The sequence below is a fragment of the Nerophis lumbriciformis genome, linkage group LG17 (assembly GCF_033978685.3).
Source record: "Nerophis lumbriciformis linkage group LG17, RoL_Nlum_v2.1, whole genome shotgun sequence".
In the NCBI taxonomy this organism is placed as follows: Eukaryota; Metazoa; Chordata; class Actinopteri; order Syngnathiformes; family Syngnathidae; genus Nerophis; species Nerophis lumbriciformis.
The window spans coordinates 45,204,077-45,223,302 of record NC_084564.2 but is presented as its reverse complement, the minus strand read 5'-3'; the positions used below and the strand labels follow the sequence as shown (position 1 = coordinate 45,223,302).

The 19,226-nt window shown below is 45.1% G+C and overlaps 1 protein-coding gene across 1 annotated transcript in view; it reads right to left on the bottom strand.

The window, feature by feature from the left end:
* nxn (nucleoredoxin) overlaps positions 1-19,226 on the bottom strand; it is a 129,936-nt gene that overhangs the window by 26,015 nt on the left and 84,695 nt on the right. The window contains exons 2-4 of the mRNA XM_061973228.2: positions 10,656-10,773; positions 7,002-7,138; positions 34-134 (exon numbers count right to left, since the gene is read on the bottom strand). Coding sequence (XP_061829212.1) covers positions 34-134; positions 7,002-7,138; positions 10,656-10,773 — 356 coding nt within the window. The remainder of the gene's footprint in view (positions 1-33; positions 135-7,001; positions 7,139-10,655; positions 10,774-19,226) is intronic.

Sequence of the window (19,226 nt, the reverse complement as noted above, 5' to 3'; positions counted from 1 at the left end):
GAAGAATGAGACCCAGCATGCACTACTTCCTACCTGTCGGCACTGACGAACACGATCTCGAACTTTTCACCCGACTCTTTCACCGTGCGATACGAGTCCACCAAGACACGGGTCAGACTGCGGCAGGGTGGGCACTAGTGGAGAACAACAACAGTCAGTTATTTCTAATCCTGACTGGACTAGAATGCTTTGCAGGGCACAAGAGAGCTAACTTTACGGAGACGGTTGAGATGACATCATTGCACCACAGCAGAGCCTTTTTCATGTTGTCACTAGGGTTGCAAAATTCCGAGAATATTCAAAGTTGGAAACTTTCCATGGGAATTAATGGGAATAAACATTGAATGCAACATGCTAGATCTTGCAGCATGATTATTAATCAATCAATCAATCAATGTTTATTTATATAGCCCTAAATCACAAGTGTCTCAAAGGGCTGCACAAGCCACAACCACATCCTCGGTACAGAGCCCACATAAGGGCAAGGAAAAACTCACCCCAGTGGGACGTCGATGTGAATGACTATGAGAAACCTTGGAGAGGACCGCATATGTGGGTAACCCCCCCCTCTAGAGGAGACCGAATGCAATAGATGTCGAGTGGGTCTGACCTAATATTGTGAGAGTCCAGTCCATAGTGGATCCAACATAATAGTGTGAGAGTCCAGTCCATAGTGGATCTAACATAATAGTGTGAGAGTCCAGTCCATAGTGGATCTAACATAATAGTGTGAGAGTCCAGTCCATAGTGGATCTAACATAATAGTGTGAGAGTCCAGTCCATAGTGAATCTAACATAATAGTAAGAGTCCAGTCCATAGTGGATCTAACATAATAGTGAGAGTCCAGTTCATAGTGGATCTGACATAATAGTGTGAGAGTCCAGTCCATAGTGGATCTAACATAATAGTGAGAGTCCAGTCCATAGTGGATCTAACATAATAGTGAGAGTCCAGTCCATAGTGGATCTAACATAATAGTGTGAGAGTCCAGTCCATAGTGGATCTAACATAATAGTGTGAGAGTCCAGTCCATAGTGGATCTAACATAATAGTAAGAGAGTCCAGTCCATAGTAGATCTAACATAATATTGTGAGAGTCCAGTCCATAGTGGATCTAACATAATAGTGAGAGTCCAGTCCATAGTGGATCTAACATAATAGTGAGAGTCCAGTCCATAGTGGATCTAACATAATAGTGAGAGTCCAGTCCATAGTGGATCTAACATAATAGTGAGAGTCCAGTCCATAGTGGATCTAACATAATAATGTGAGAGTCCAGTCCATAGTGGATCTAACATAATAGTGTGAGAGTCCAGTCCATAGTGGATCTAACATAATAGTGTGAGAGTCCAGTCCATAGTGGATCTAACATAATAGTGAGAGTCCAGTCCATAGTGGATCTAACATAATAGTGAGAGAGTCCAGTCCATAGTGGATCTAACATAATAGTGTGAGAGTCCAGTCCATAGTGGATCTAACATGATAGTGTGAGAGTCCAGTCCATAGTGGATCTAACATAATAGTGAGAGAGTCCAGTCCATAGTGGATCTAACATAATAGTGTGAGAGTCCAGTCCATAGTGGATCTAACATAATAGTGAGAGTCCAGTCCATAGTGGATCTAACATAATAGTGAGAGAGTCCAGTCCATAGTGGATCTAACATAATAGTGTGAGAGTCCAGTCCATAGTGGATCTAACATAATAGTGTGAGAGTCCAGTCCATAGTGGATCTAACATAATAGTGAGAGTCCAGTCCATAGTGGATCTAACATAATAGTGTGAGAGTCCAGTCCATAGTGGATCTAACATAATAGTGTGAGAGTCCAGTCCATAGTGGATCTAACATAATAGTGTGAGAGTCCAGTCCATAGTGGATCTAACATAATAGTGAGAGTCCAGTCCATAGTGGATCTAACATAATAGTGAGAGAGTCCAGTCCATAGTGGATCTAACATAATAGTGTGAGAGTCCAGTCCATAGTGGATCTAACATAATAGTGAGAGTCCAGTCCATAGTGGATCTAACATAATAGTGAGAGAGTCCAGTCCATAGTGGATCTAACATAATAGTGTGAGAGTCCAGTCCATAGTGGATCTAACATAATAGTGTGAGAGTCCAGTCCATAGTGGATCTAACATAATAGTGTGAGAGTCCAGTCCATAGTGGGTCTAACATAATAGTGTGAGAGTCCAGTCCATAGTGGATCTAACATAATAGTGTGAGAGTCCAGTCCATAGTGGATCTAACATAATAGTGAGAGTCCAGTCCATAGTGGATCTAACATAATAGTGTGAGAGTCCAGTCCATAGTGGATCTAACATAATAGTGAGAGTCCAGTCCATAGTGGATCTAACATAATAGTGTGAGAGTCCAGTCCATAGTGGATCTAACATAATAGTGTGAGAGTCCAGTCCATAGTGGGGCCAGCAGGACACCATCCCGAGCGGATTAGCTAAAACAACATGATTTAATGCAAATTCAGTAGAATTTCAACCCTGCACTGTGCATTCCTCCATCACATGGCCAGATAATTCCCAGCATGCTACACACTACAGCAGGGCTATTGAGGCCACACTAGTATTTGAGCCCAAGGACTTCATCCAGTCAGGTAAGTGTTGATGGGGTAAATATATTTGCTGTATGGTATTTAAGTGTAATTGCTTGTTACTGTATGACTGTAGACTACTCCAGCAGACTTACACTCAAGCTAGCTAGCTGTTCCTCTACTTCTTCAATGATTTTGGGGCCAATATCTCTAGCTAGCTAGGTTTATGTACCACCACAGTCTCATAATGAACCCAAAATATTTCTCCGTTAGCCGTGATGCTAATTTTCTCTATGTTAAATCCCATTCATTTATGCTAACAATGTTAGCGATCCGAATTGACCTTTTTTGTGATGTGTAAAGTTGAAGTATCAAATAGTAAATGAAAAGGTGTAGTTTCCTCTGCCTTCTGTTCTGCTAGACATTCTGTTGTCATACAAGAATGTAGCTTATACTTTGATTGACTGTTCATTTATTCATCTAGCCTATTTCTATTCATTTGTCCATCAGTAGAATATTTTTTAAAGACTACTCCAATTGTTTAGCTGACTATTTATATCTGTGTGTGGCATTGCATTAGTCTTTTACAAGAATAAATCAATACAAAGAGAATAATTCCAGGTACACCATCTGATGTGTGGAGACATTTCACCACAACCAATGTAGGCGGAAAGGCGGTGTACATTTGTAAATACTGTGCAAAGAGCTACGTCACAAATGCCACAAAGATGCAGCAGCATATAGACAAGTGGCCAATAATATATCATTATTGTCATTCCCCATTCATTCACATACAAACCCCGTTTCCATATGAGTTGGGAAATTGTGTTAGATGTAAATATAAACAGAATACAATGATTTGCAAATCATTTTCAAGCCATATTCAATTGAATGCACTACAAAGACAACATATTTGATGTTCAAACTCATAAACTTTATTTTTATTTTGCAAATAATAATTAACTTAGAATTTCATGTCTGCAACACGTGCCAAAGTAGTTGTGAAAGGGCATGTTCACCACTGTGTTACATGGCCTTTCCTTTTAACAACACTCAGTAAAGGTTTGGGAACTGAGGAGACACATTTTTGAAGCTTCTCAGGTGGAATTCTTTCCCATTCTTGCTTGATGTACAGCTTAAGTTGTTCAACAGTCCGGGGGTCTCCGTTGTGCTATTTTAGGCTTCACACATTTTCAATGGGAGACAGGTCTGGACTACAGGCAGGCCAGTCTAGTACCCGCACTCTTTTACTATGAAGCCACGTTGATGTAACACGTGGCTTGGCATTGTCTTGCTGAAATAAGCAGGGGCGTCCATGGTAACGTTGCTTGGATGGCAACATATGTTGCTCCAAAACCTGTATGTACCTTTCAGCATTAATGGTGCCTTCACAGATGTGTAAGTTACCCATGTCTTGGCCACTAATACACCCCCATACCATCACACATGCTGGCTTTTACACTTTGCGCCTAGAACAATCCGGATGGTTCTTTTCCTCTTTGGTCCGGAGGACACAACGTCCACAGTTTCCAAAAACAATTTGAAATGTGGACTCGTCAGACCACAGAACACTTTTCCACTTTGTATCAGTCCATCTTAGATGAGCTCAGGCCCAGCCAAGCCGACGGCGTTTCTGGGTGTTGTTGATAAACGGTTTTCGCCTTGCATAGGAGAGTTTTAACTTGCACTTACAGATGTAGCGACCAACTGTAGTTACTGACAGTGGGTTTCTGAAGTGTTCCTGAGCCCATGTGGTGATATCCTTTACACACTGATGTCGCTTGTTGATGCAGTACAGCCTGAGGGATGGAAGGTCACGGGCTTAGCTGCTTACGTGCAGTGATTTCTCCAGATTCTCTGAACCCTTTGATGATATTACGGAGCGTAGATGGTGAAATCCCTAAATTCCTTGCAATAGCTGCTTGAGAAAGGTTTTTCTTAAACTGTTCAACAATTTGCTCACGCATCTGTTGACAAAGTGGTGACCCTCGCCCCATCCTTGTTTGTGAATGACTGAGCATTTCATGGAATCTACTTTTATACCCAATCATGGCACCCACCTGTTCCCAATTAGCCTGCACACCTGTGGGATGTTCCAAATAAGTGTTTGATGAGCATTCCTCAACTTTATCAGTATTTATTGCCACCTTTCCCAACTTCTTTGTCACGTGTTGCTGGCATCAAATTCTAAAGTTAATGATTATTTGCAAAAAAAAAAAAAAAAGTTTATGAGTTTGAACATCAAATATGTTGTCTTTGTAGCATATTCAACTGAATATGGCTTGAAAATGATTTGCAAATCATTGTATTCCGTTTATATTTACATCCAACACAATTTCCCAACTCATATGGAAACGGGGTTTGTATATTCCCATTAATTCCCATATATTTTCATTAATTCCCATGGACGCTGTCCAACTTTGGATACTAAAAAAATGGTGAATATTTCCAAACTTCCCGAGCTTAACTTCCCGTGGTAAATTTCCGGAAACTTTCCACCTCTTTGCAACCCTAGTTCCATCCATCCATCCATCTTCTTCCGCTTATCCGAGGTCGGGTCGCGGGGGCAGCAGCCTAAGCAGGGAAGCCCAGACTTCCCTCTCCCCAGCCACTTCGTCCAGCTCTTCCTGTGGGACCCCGAGGCGTTCCCAGGCCAGCCGGGAGACATAGTCTTCCCAACGTGTCCTGGGTCTTCCCCGCGGCCTCCTACCGGTCGGACGTGCCCTAAACACCTCCCTAGGGAGGCGTTCGGGTGGCATCCTGACCAGATGCCCGAACCACCTCATCTGGCTCCTCTCCATGTGGAGGAGCAGCGGCTTTACTTTGAGCTCCCCCCGGATGGCAGAGCTTCTCACCCTATCTCTAAGGGAGAGACCCACCACCCGGCGGAGGAAACTCATTTGGGCTGCTTGTACCCGTGATCTTGTCCTTTTGGTCATAACCCAAAGCTCATGACCATAGGTGAGGATGGGAACGTAGATCGACCGGTAAATTGAGAGCTTTGCCTTCCGGCTCAGCTCCTTCTTCACCACAACGGATCGATACAGCGTCCGCATTACTGAAGACGCCGCACCGATCCGCCTGTCGATCTCACCATCCACTCTTCCCTCACTCGTGAACAAGACTCCCAGGTACTTGAACTCCTCCACTTGGGGCAAGATCTCCTCCCCAACCCGGAGATGGCACTCCACCCTTTTCCGGGAGAGAACCATGGACTCGGACTTGGAGGTGCTGATTCTCATCCCAGTCGCTTCACACTCAGCTGCAAACCGATCCAGTGAGAGCTGAAGATCCTGGCCAGATGAAGCCATCAGGACCACATCTGCAAAAAGCAGAGACCTAATCCTGCAGCCACCAAACCAGATCCCCTCAACGCCTTGACTGCGCCTAGAAATTCTGTCCATAAAGTTATGAACAGAATGGGTGACAAAGGGCAGCCTTGGCGGAGTCCAACCCTCACTGGAAACGTGTCCGACTTACTGCCGGCAATGCGGACCAAGCTCTGACACTGATCATACAGGGAGCGGACTGCCACAATAAGACAGTCCGTTACCCCATACTCTCTGAGCACTCCCCACAGGACTTACCGAGGGACACGGTCGAATACCTTCTCCAAGTCCACAAAGCACATGTAGACTGGTTGTGCAAACTCCCATGCACCCTCAAGGACCCTGCCGAGAGTATAGAGCTGGTCCACAGTTCCACGACCGCAACCCTAGTTGTCACTACTAAATAGTCTGTTAGTATATATATATATATATGAGCTGAGGATGTCGTTATGGCACTCTTGATTTAGGGCTATATAAGTAAACACTGATTGATTGATTGATTGATTGATTGATTGATTGATTGAGTGGCGTCTTCTGCTGTACTTCAGACATGGAAGACAAGATGAGTTCACACCATTACCAGAAACTAATATAATAGGTTAAAAAAATCTTTGTGCAATTTCATAAATGTGTAATCCTTGCAATGACATATTTCGCCACTTGGAGGCGCAAACTCCAAACAAAGTGAGGGTCAATGTATTCTTCAGCCACTCTTCAAGAGTTTGGCTCAAGTAGATCAGCAGTAGGCTTCTAATGTTTATGTTAGATCAACCTTTAAAGGGTGTGTGGTGTTTGTATGGTCCCACATTGTACACGTCAGCTTTCTCTACAATTCACAACCCTTTCATCAATGACTTCAATATAAGTGGCTCCCATCTGGTTGGTGAAGATGAAGCTCAACAGTTGTGTGATCATTGTCCAGCACTGCTCAGTCACCAGCTTCACTCGCAGCAGAAAGACAATAGGCGGATGTTAGGGTAGCGCTGCCTTTGAACGATGGCCCTGAAGACCAATGGCCAGCGATGGAGAGCCAGCACCACCTCCTCCACCTTCCTGTTCCACTTGCAACTCCTTCTTCCTCAGGCCAGGCTGCCTGTGATTGGCTGATGGTGTGGCAACACTCACCCAGTGTGCAGAGAAGTAGACTCCTACGTAGTGGCCCTCCAGACTACTGCTGTCTGTCGTCTGCCTGTTGTTGTTCCTGAGCAGAGGCCCCGCCACCACCTCTGCAAATGGCTTTGGCCCCCAGGGGAACTCCAGGCCTGGAGAGAATGGAAGGCTAATATTAGCGTGCGGAGCTACTGGGTGACATTTCAGCTTTCAAGAGTCAACATCAACTGGTGGAGTTTCAGTGTCATGTCAGAAGATTTGAGCATGTTTGGATCCTTCCTCTATAAGATAGAACGTAAAGAGCAGAACTAGACACCCTGAATGATCACTTCTTTGTGACGACTGCAATGAAAGGACAAGCAAATCAATAAAAAGACAAATGCAGAAGATATTTATGCTGCTTTCAAGCTTTCACAAATCTCCTTCTTGGATCCGACACACCTGACAATAGTTTGTTTGTTCACAGATCATTCTTGTTTGACAACATTTGACACATCCATTGGAATAACTTCATCAAGAGACGCTGATTTAGCACTTTTAAATTGTGATAACTGTCTTACTGGTGTCTCATACAAACCCTGTTTCCATATGAGTTGGGAAATTGTGTTAGATGTAAATATAAACAGAATACAATGATTTGCAAATCATTTTCAAGCCATATTCAGTTGAATATGCTACAAAGACAACATACTTGATGTTCAAACTCATAAACATTTTTTTTTTGTGCAAATAATCATTAACTTTAGAATTTGATGCCAGCAACACGTGACAAAGAAGTTGGGAAAGGTGGCAATAAATACTGATAAAGTTGAGGAATGCTCATCAAACACTTATTTGGAACATCCCACAGGTGTGCAGGCTAATTGGGAACAGGTGGGTGCCATGATTGGGTATAAAAGTAGATTCCATGAAATGCTCAGTCATTCACAAACAAGGATGGGGCGAGGGTCACCACTTTGTCAACAAATGCGTGGGCAAATTGTTGAACAGTTTAAGAAAAACCTTTCCCAACCAGCTATTGCAAGGAATTTAGGGATTTCACCATCTACGCTCCGTTATATCGTCAAAGGGTTCAGAGAATCTGGAGAAATCACTGCACGTAAGCAGCTAAGCCCGTGACCTCAGTGTGTAAAGGATATCACCACATGGGCTCAGGAACACTTCAGAAACCCACTGTCAGTAACTACAGTTGGTCGCTACATCTGTAAGTGCTAGTTAAAACTCTCCTATGTAAGGCAAAAACCGTTTATCAACAACACCCAGAAACGCCGTCGGCTTCGCTGGGCCTGAGCTCATCTAAGATGGACTGATACAAAGTGGAAAAGTGTTCTGTGGTCTGACGAGTCCACATTTCAAATTGTTTTTGGAAACTGTGGACGTCGTGTCCTCCGGACCAAAGAGGAAAAGAACCATCCGGATTGTTCTAGGCGCAAAGTGTAAAAGGCAGCATGTGTGATGGTATGGGGGTGTATTAGTGGCCAAGACATGGGTAACTTACACATCTGTGAAGGCGCCATTAATGCTGAAAGGTACATACAGCTTTTGGAGCAACATATGTTGCCATCCAAGCAACGTTACCATGGACGCCCCTGCTTATTTCAGCAAGACAATGCCAAGCCACGTGTTACATCAACGTGGCTTCATAGTAAAAGAGTGCGGGTACTAGACTGGCCTGCCTGTAGTCCAGACCTGTCTCCCATTGAAAATGTGAAGCCTAAAATAGCAGAAGGGAGACCCCCGGACTGTTGAACAACTTAAGCTGTACATCAAGCAAGAATGGGAAAGAATTCCACCTGAGAAGCTTCAAAAATGTGTCTCCTCAGTTCCCAAACCTTTACTGAGTGTTGTTAAAAGGAAAGGCCATGTAACACAGTGGTGAACATGCCCTTTCCCAACTACTTTGGCACGTGTTGCAGCCATGAAATTCTAAGTTAATTATTATTTGCAAAAAAAATAAAGTTTATGAGTTTGAACATCAAATATGTTGTCTTTGTAGCATATTCAACTGAATATGGCTTGAAAATGATTTGCAAATTATTGTATTCCGTTTATATTTACATCTAACACAATTTGGAAAATATGGAAACAGGGTTTTTAACACTTATATAAGACTTTTAAAGTCATTTTGATAGTAGGCTAATATAGCTAATATAGACACTTACATCATGTGTTGTCTTCATTATATCACTTTTACTCTATATCATAGTGGGAAACACACATCACTAATCACTTTTAAGGTGAGTGGGTATGTCGGAAGAGTGAGGTGAGTGAGTATGTCGGAAGTGTGAGGTGAGTGGGTATGTCAGAAGTGTGAGGTGAGTGGGTATGTCGGAAGTGTGAGGTGAGTGGGTATGTCAGAAGTGTGAGGTGAGTGGGTATGTCGGAAGTGTGAGGTGAGCGGGTATGTCAGAAGTGTGAGGTGAGTGGGTATGTCAGAAGTGTGAGGTGAGTGGGTATGTCAGAAGTGTGAGGTGAGTGGGTATGTCGGAAGTGTGAGGTGAGCGGGTATGTCAGAAGAGTGAGGTGAGTGGGTATGTCGGAAGTGTGAGGTGAGTGGGTATGTCAGAAATGTGAGGTGAGTGGGTATGTCGGAAGAGTGAGGTGAGTGGGTATGTCGGAAGAGTGAGGTGAGTGGGTATGTCGGAAGTGTGAGGTGAGTGGGTATGTCAGAAGTGTGAGGTGAGTGGGTATGTCAGAAGTGTGAGGTGAGTGGGTATGTCAGAAGTGTGAGGTGAGTGTGTATGTCAGAAGTGTGAGGTGAGTGTGTATGTCAGAAGTGTGAGGTGAGTGGGTATGTCAGAAGTGTGAGGTGAGTGGGTATGTCAGAAGTGTGAGGTGAGTGTGTATGTCAGAAGTGTGAGGTGAGTGGGTATGTCGGAAGTGTGAGGTGAGTGGGTATGTCGGAAGTGTGAGGTGAGTGGGTATGTCGGAAGAGTGAGGTGAGTGGGTATGTCGGAAGAGTGAGGTGAGTGGGTATGTCGGAAGTGTGAGGTGAGTGGGTATGTCAGAAGTGTGAGGTGAGTGGGTATGTCAGAAGTGTGAGGTGAGTGGGTATGTCAGAAGTGTGAGGTGAGTGTGTATGTCAGAAGTGTGAGGTGAGTGTGTATGTCAGAAGTGTGAGGTGAGTGGGTATGTCAGAAGTGTGAGGTGAGTGGGTATGTCAGAAGTGTGAGGTGAGTGTGTATGTCAGAAGTGTGAGGTGAGTGGGTATGTCAGAAGTGTGAGGTGAGTGGGTATGTCAGAAGTGTGAGGTGAGTGGGTATGTCAGAAGTGTGAGGTGAGTGGGTATGTCGGAAGTGTGAGGTGAGTGGGTATGTCGGAAGTGTGAGGTGAGTGGGTATGTCAGAAGTGTGAGGTGAGTGTGTATGTCAGAAGTGTGAGGTGAGTGGGTATGTCAGAAGTGTGAGGTGAGTGGGTATGTCAGAAGTGTGAGGTGAGTGGGTATGTCAGAAGTGTGAGGTGAGTGGGTATGTCAGAAGTGTGAGGTGAGTGGGTATGTCAGAAGTGTGCGGTGAGTGGGTATGTCGGAAGTGTGAGGTGAGTGGGTATGTCAGAAGTGTGAGGTGAGTGGGTATGTCAGAAGTGTGAGGTGAGTGGGTATGTCAGAAGTGTGAGGTGAGTGGGTATGTCAGTGGGACGTTTGGTTAGGTGTGCACTTTGGTGGCTCACCTTTGGGGTCGTCTCTAACCACCAGTAAACCGTTCCGACACACCACCTTCCCTGTGGAGGTATCCACAAACACCAAGGAGGGGATACTGGTGACCTTGTACTTGTTCCACAGCTTCATCTGCAAAAAGGAAAACATGGGATGAAAACATGAATCAGTATTGAAAAAGGTATGTTCTCACCATTGCAGATTACTAACATCTTAATAACATAGTGATAGTGTGTAGTGATAGTGCGTAGTGATAGTGCGTAGTGATAGTGTGTAGTGATAGTGCGTAGTGATAGTGCGTAGTGATAGTGTGTAGTGATAGTGCGTAGTGATAGTGTGTAGTGATAGTGTGTAGTGATAGTGCGTAGTGATAGTGCGTAGTGATAGTGTGTAGTGATAGTGTGTAGTGATAGTGCGTAGTGGTAGTGTGTAGTGATAGTGCGTAGTGATAGTGCGTAGTGATAGTGCGTAATTATAGTGTGTAGTGATAGTGTGTAGTGATAATGCGTAGTGATAGTGCGTAGTGATAGTGCGTAGTGATAGTGTGTAGTGATAGTGCGTAGTGATAGTGTGTAGTGATAGTGTGTAGTGATAGTGTGTAGTGATAGTGTGTAGTAAGCTGAGTGTGCAGCTGCACGGGGTGAGTTGAGTACGATTTACAAGATCACAAAGCAACTGACAGGCAAGTACAACAGCCAGCCGGCCCCTGGTAAAGATAAACAGGGCAACATCCTCACCACTGAGAGTGACCAGATCTTGGGATGGGTTGAGCATTTCCGTGAGGTACTCAACTGCCGGGGGCCACATGATCCTGCCAACCCTTCATCAGCCAGATGATCCTGCCAACCCTTCATCAGCAGAAAGTCTCCTTGACCTCGAGACCACCCCCCCAAGTAAAGAAGAGGTCAAATTTGCCACCAAAGCCTTGAAGAATGGGAAAGCCGCCGGCATAGACTCTGTCTACACAGAGATGCTGAAAGCTGACCTTACACCTCTGTCAATGTGCTTACTGATCTCTTTAAAGACATCTGGGAGAAGGAAGTAATACCTCAAGACTGGGACAAGGGCCTGATTGTCAAACTCCCCAAGAAAGAAAACCTCCAAAACTGTGACAACTGGAGGGGCATCATGCTGCTATCAGTACCATCTAAGGTCTTCTTTTACTCGGCAGAATCGATTCCACTATTGATCAGAAGCTACGGCAGGAACAAGCAGGGTTCAGGAGAGGAAGGGGCTGCATAGACCAGATCTTCGCTCTGAGGAACATTATCGAGCAGTGTGTAGAATGGAACACTCTGCACATCAACTTCATCGACTCTCGCAAAGTCTTTGACAGCCTGCATCGTGACGCCCTATGGAAGATTGTTGGGGCCTATGGAGTTCCTCCAAAACTGGTCACTCTCAGGGATGTTCTACCGTCACTTTGAATGCAGCGTCATTGTTAATGGTGAGCCATCTACATGGTTCACTGTGGAGTCTGGTGTGCGGCAAGGGTGTACTATTTCCCCCTTTCTCTTCCTGATTGCCATAGACTGGGTCATGCGGAATACAACTGACAGACCCAGGGGTATCCAGTGGACTTTGTTCTCCCAACTTGAAGACCTAGATTTTGCTGATGATCTTGCTGTCCTTGCACCAAAGCACATCCATCTCCAAGAGAAAACTGAACAGACTGAACAAATTTGCCCAACAGGTGGGGCTGAACATAAATGTGTCCAAAACACAAGTGATGTGCATTAATGCCACTCCAGATGTACCAATCACAGTGAATGGACACGCTCTTGACTATGTTGAGGACTTTACCTATCTGGGAAGTCTCGTCAGTAAGGACAACTCTGCACAAAAGGACATTAGAGCAAGACTCGGAAAGACACAGGGTGCTTTTGCTAGGCTACACACCATCTGGAAGTCCAAGCAATATAGCTTAAGAACAAAGGTCCGACTTTACAACAGTAATGTCAAATCTGTATTGGTGTACGACTCGGAGTGCTGGCGAGTAACATCCTACGACATGAAAAAAGTCGAAGCCTTCCACAATGGATGCCTCAGGAAACTGTTGAATCTTCTGGCTGGAGAAAATATCCAATGCACATCTATACAAGAAGACCAAGTGCAACAGTGTAGTGCTACAGATCAATGCCACTGATTCCAATGCTTGGGCATGTTCTGAGGATGGACCAAGATCACATCCCCAAGATCGCACTACGTTGGACTCCACCTGGGAAAAGGAAGCAAGGCCGGCCCAAGAACACGTGGCGGCGTACGGTGACAGCTGAGCTGAAGGAGATGAACCTAACCTGGGGCGGGTCACAGCATGTTGCTCAAGACAAGTCCATGTTAGGCAGATCGTCAAAGCCTTATGTCCCGTCAGGGACCAAGAGGATTAAGTAAGTAGTAAGTAATAGTGTGTAGTGATAATGTGTAGTGATAGTGTGTAGTGATAGTGTGTAGTTTTCCAACTCAATGATTGTTGTTGCTTTCATGGCTATTTTTCAAAGAGTGTCAATGTAAAGAATGGCTGAAGAAGAGTGTGTTGTTTTCCACAGCAGGAAGTGTTGATCTATGTTGCTATAGAACCTTTCAACAACAACAACAACAACAACAACAAATCATTTTAAATGACTGGCCATCGTTTGCCAAATTCGGGCGCATGATTCTGGGCTCTTTGCCCTTCAAAATAAAAGGCCTAACTGAACCTCTCCTTGGGACATCAGCGACCTGACCTGCCTTGGACAACACAACACAACACAACACAACACAACACAACACAACACAACACAACACAGGCACAGTCTGAATGTTCAAGTCTTTCACTTCCTTTAGTAATAAGAAAAGTGTCCAATTCTGTGAGTGCTGCCCTCTCTCACACGCAAACTCCACATTCCTCACAGCAGCTTAGCTCTCAGCCACTTCACAAAAAAAATGTCTCATGACTACAAAGCACAACCTGAACCCTCCACCACCTCATCACTGTACTCCAGTCTTACTTCACCTCTTTACCACACCACCTCATCACTGTACTGCAGTCTTACTTCATCTGTGCTGACCCCTCTTTACCACACCACCTTGGCAGGGGTGTCATGGCAGCACATTCCTCGTCGTCTGGCCTCCACTGACCGCCAGCTCCACTCCGACAGGACATTGTCCTTAACAGAGTACATTGTCCTCTACAGACTACATGGTCCTCTACAGAGTACGTGGTCCTCTACAGAGTAGGTTGTCCTCTACAGAGTACGTGGTCCTCTACAGAGTACATTGTCCTCTACAGCGTACATTGTCCTCTACAGAGTACGTGGTCCTCTACAGAGTACGTTGTCCTCTACAGAGTACATTGTCCTCTACAGAGTACATGGTCCTCTACAGAGTACATGGTCCTCTACAGAGTACATGGTCCTCTACAGCGTACGTTGTCCTCTACAGAGTACGTTGTCCTCTACAGAGTACGTTGTCCTCTACAGAGTACGTTGTCCTCTACAGAGTACATGGTCCTCTACAGAGTACGTGGTCCTCTACAGCGTACGTTGTCCTCTACAGCGTATGTTGTCCTCTACAGAGTACGTGGTCCTCTACAGAGTACATTGTCCTCTACAGAGTACGTTGTCCTCTACAGAGTACATTGTCCTCTACAGAGTACATTGTCCTCTACAGAGTACGTGGTCCTCTACAGAGTACGTTGTCCTCTACAGAGTACATTGTCCTCTACAGAGTACGTGGTCCTCTACAGAGTACGTGTCCTCTACAGAGTACGTGGTCCTCTACAGAGTACGTGGTCCTCTACAGAGTACGTGGTCCTCTACAGAGTACGTTGTCCTCTACAGAGTACGTGGTCCTCTACAGAGTACATTGTCCTCTACAGAGTACGTTGTCCTCTACAGAGTACGTTGTCCTCTACAGAGTACATGGTCCTCTACAGAGTACATGGTCCTCTACAGCATACATTGTACTCTACAGAGTACGCGGTCCTCTACAGAGTACGCGGTCCTCTACAGAGTACGCGGTCCTCTACAGAGTACGCAGTCCTCTACAGAGTACGTTGTCCTCTACAGAGTACGTTGTCCTCTACATAGTACATGGTCCTCTACAGCGTACATTGTCCTCTACAGAGTATGTGGTCCTCTACAGAGTACGTTGTCCTCTACAGTGTACATTGTCCTCTACAGAGTACATTGTCCTCTACAGAGTACATTGTCCTCTACAGAGTACGTTGTCCTCTACAGAGTACATTGTCCTCTACAGAGTACGTTGTCCTCTACAGAGTACGTTGTCCTCTACAGAGTACATGGTCCTCTACAGAGTACATTGTTCTCTACAGCGTACATTGTTCTCTACAGAGTACGCGGTCCTCTACAGAGTACGCGGTCCTCTACAGAGTACGCGGTCCTCTACAGAGTACGCGGTCCTCTACAGAGTACGCGGTCCTCTACAGAGTACGTTGTCCTCTACAGAGTACATGGTCCTCTACAGCGTACATTGTCCTCTACAGAGTACGTTGTCCTCTACAGAGTACGTTGTCCTCTACAGTGTACATTGTCCTCTACAGAGTACGTGGTCCTCTACAGAGTACATTGTCCTCTACAGAGTACATGGTCCTCTACAGAGTACATTGTCCTCTACAGAGTACATTGTCCTCTACAGAGTACGTGGTCCTCTACAGAGTACATTGTCCTCTACAGAGTACATTGTCCTCTACAGAGTACATTGTCCTCTACAGAGTACGTGGTCCTCTACAGAGTACATTGTCCTCTACAGAGTACATTGTCCTCTACAGAGTACGTGGTCCTCTACAGAGTACATGGTCCTCTACAGAGTACATTGTCCTCTACAGAGTACATTGTCCTCTACAGAGTACGTGGTCCTCTACAGAGTACATTGTCCTCTACAGAGTACGTTGTCCTCTACAGAGTACGTTGTCCTCTACAGAGTACGTTGTCCTCTACAGAGTACATGGTCCTCTACAGAGTACATGGTCCTCTACAGCATACATTGTACTCTACAGAGTACGCGGTCCTCTACAGAGTACGCGGTCCTCTACAGAGTACGCGGTCCTCTACAGAGTACGCAGTCCTCTACAGAGTACGTTGTCCTCTACAGAGTACGTTGTCCTCTACATAGTACATGGTCCTCTACAGCGTACATTGTCCTCTACAGAGTATGTGGTCCTCTACAGAGTACGTTGTCCTCTACAGTGTACATTGTCCTCTACAGAGTACATTGTCCTCTACAGAGTACATTGTCCTCTACAGAGTACGTTGTCCTCTACAGAGTACATTGTCCTCTACAGAGTACGTTGTCCTCTACAGAGTACGTTGTCCTCTACAGAGTACATGGTCCTCTACAGAGTACATTGTTCTCTACAGCGTACATTGTTCTCTACAGAGTACGCGGTCCTCTACAGAGTACGCGGTCCTCTACAGAGTACGCGGTCCTCTACAGAGTACGCGGTCCTCTACAGAGTACGCGGTCCTCTACAGAGTACGTTGTCCTCTACAGAGTACATGGTCCTCTACAGCGTACATTGTCCTCTACAGAGTACGTTGTCCTCTACAGAGTACGTTGTCCTCTACAGTGTACATTGTCCTCTACAGAGTACGTGGTCCTCTACAGAGTACATTGTCCTCTACAGAGTACATGGTCCTCTACAGAGTACATTGTCCTCTACAGAGTACATTGTCCTCTACAGAGTACATTGTCCTCTACAGAGTACATTGTCCTCTACAGAGTACATTGTCCTCTACAGAGTACGTGGTCCTCTACAGAGTACATTGTCCTCTACAGAGTACATTGTCCTCTACAGAGTACGTGGTCCTCTACAGAGTACGTTGTCCTCTACAGCGTACGTTGTCCTCTACAGAGTACGTTGTCCTCTACAGCGTACATTGTCCTCTACAGAGTACGTGGTCCTCTACAGAGTACATTGTCCTCTACAGAGTACGTGGTCCTCTACAGAGTACATTGTCCTCTACAAAGTCCGTGCAAGACCACGGCCATGATGACATCTTCATTGAAAAGAACAATAAGTCATCTTCCTGGCCTGAGCCGTGCATCCTCCTGCCGAGACGTCTGCTAAATTGCCTTTTCAATTAACCCTCCCGGCGCCGCCGCTCCTGTTGCCACGGCAACCCTCTCCCCCCCTCCGCCAGGACGTGTCAGACACATGGTTAATAATTCAGTAATAAATGAATGGTCTTGGGAAGAGAAGCAGGTGTCAGAGCACTTTAGGGGGAGTGTCCCCTCCTTGAATAGACCCCCTAAGTCCTAACTGGGCCCCTGTATGGGCTAAAGAGCTAACATGCAAGAAAGAAAAAGGAGGGGGGGTGGGGGGGAAGGGGGGGGTCTGTAGCACATTGCATTGAGAATGGGAAACGTCATAAAAGGAGCGTCACTTTCTGCTTTATTGTCTCTCGGGCTTACATTCTGCAAGGTCAAAGATCACCATGGCAGGGGGCGGGGGGGCATTTCCACACCTCTTTGCATACCCAAAACCTTATTAGATTATCTATCATTTACAAACCCCGTTACCATATGAGTTGGGAAATTGTGTTAGATGTAAATATAAACAGAATACAATGATTTGCAAATCCTTTTCAAGCCATATTCAGTTGAATATGCTACAAAGACAACATATTTGATGTTCAAACTCAAACTTTTTTTTTTGTTGAAAATAATCATTAACTTTAGAATTTGATGCCAGCAACACGTGACAAAGAAGTTGGGAAAGGTGGCAATAAATACTGATAAAGTTGAGGAATGCTCATCAAACACTTATTTGGAACATCCCACAGGTGTGCAGGCTAATTGGGAACAGGTGGGTGCCATGATTGGATATAAAAGTAGATTCCATGAAATGCTCAGTCATTCACAAACAAGGATGGGGCGAGGGTCACCACTTTGTCAACAAATGCCTGAGCAAATTGTTGAACAGTTTAAGAAAAACCTTTCTCAAGCAGCTATTGCAAGGAATTTAGGGATTTCACCATCTACGCTCCGTAATATCATCAAAGGGTTCAGAGAATCTGGAGAAATCACTGCACGTAAGCAGCTAAGCCCGTGACCTTCCATCCCTCAGGCTGTACTGCATCAACAAGCCACATCAGTGTGTAAAAGAAATCACCACATGGGCTCAGGAACACTTTAGAAACCCACTGTCAGTAACTACAGTTGGTCGCTACATCTGTAAGTGCAAGTTAAAACTCTCCTATGCAAGGCGAAAACCGTTTATCAACAACACCCAGAAACGCCGTCGGCTTCGCTGGGCCTGAGCTCATCTAAGATGGACTGATACAAAGTGGAAAAGTGTTCTGTGGTCTGACGAGTCCACATTTCAAATTGTTTTTGGAAACTGTGGACGTCGTGTCCTCCGGACCAAAGAGGAAAAGAACCATCCGGATTGTTCTAGGCGCAAAGTGTAAAAGGCAGCATGTGTGATGGTATGGGGGTGTATTAGTGCCCAAGACATGGGTAACTTACACATCTGTGAAGGCACCATTAATGCTGAAAGGTACATACAGGTTTTGGAGCAACATATGTTGCCATCCAAGCAACGTTACCATGGACGCCCCTGCTTATTTCAGCAAGACAATGCCAAACCACGTGCTACATCAACGTGGCTTCATAGTAAAAGAGTGCAGGTACTAGACTGGCCTGCCTGTAGTCCAGACCTGTCTCCCATTGAAAATGTGAAGCCTAAAATAGCACAACGGAGACCCCCGGACTGTTGAACAACTTAAGCTGTACATCAAGCAAGAATGGGAAAGAATTCCACCTGAAAAGCTTAAAAAATGTGTCTCCTCAGTTCCCAAACCTTTACTGAGTGTTGTTAATCTTATTGATCTAATGACATAACTTGTTGTTGTTGTTGTCATTACGGCAGGTGCACAATGACAAGCCACACCTCCATGGTGCAACACCCATGAAAGCGTAGCAGCTGGTTGGATTTTGACTTCAAAAAAGAAGAAAGATGGAAGAGTCAAAGAAAAAGTGATTTGCAAGAAGCTGTAACTACCGTGCAATGGCATCTTTCAGGTGCAGTCCGAAAGAATATTTCTTGCAGCAAAAGGAATGTTGACTTGGAGCAGCAGCACACACAAATAAAAGTCTGCACAAAAGCAAGAAGGCACAATGTCTAACTAGAACATGGGTGTCAAAATATGGCCCGTCGTGTAATTTCACTTGGCCCGTGAGGTGATATCAAATTAACACTAGAGCTGGCCCGCCGATTATATTCAGCGGCGGTGCCGCGGTACACCGCTAATTCTCATACTTGCCAAACCTCCCGGGAGACTCCCAAATTTCGGTGCCCCTCCTGAGAATTGTAACGTCCCATTTTCGTCCAGTCCAACGAGTGCTGGCTCAGTTACATAATATGTGCGGCTTTGGCACGCACACAGAAGTGAATGCAACGCATACTTGATCAACAGCCATACAGGTCACACTGAGGGTGCCAGTATAAAACTTTAACACTGTTACAAATATACGCCACACTGTGAATACACACCAAGCAAGAATGACAAACACATTTCGGGAGAACATCTGAACAGTAACACAACATAAACACAACACAACAAATACCAAGAACCCTTTGCAGC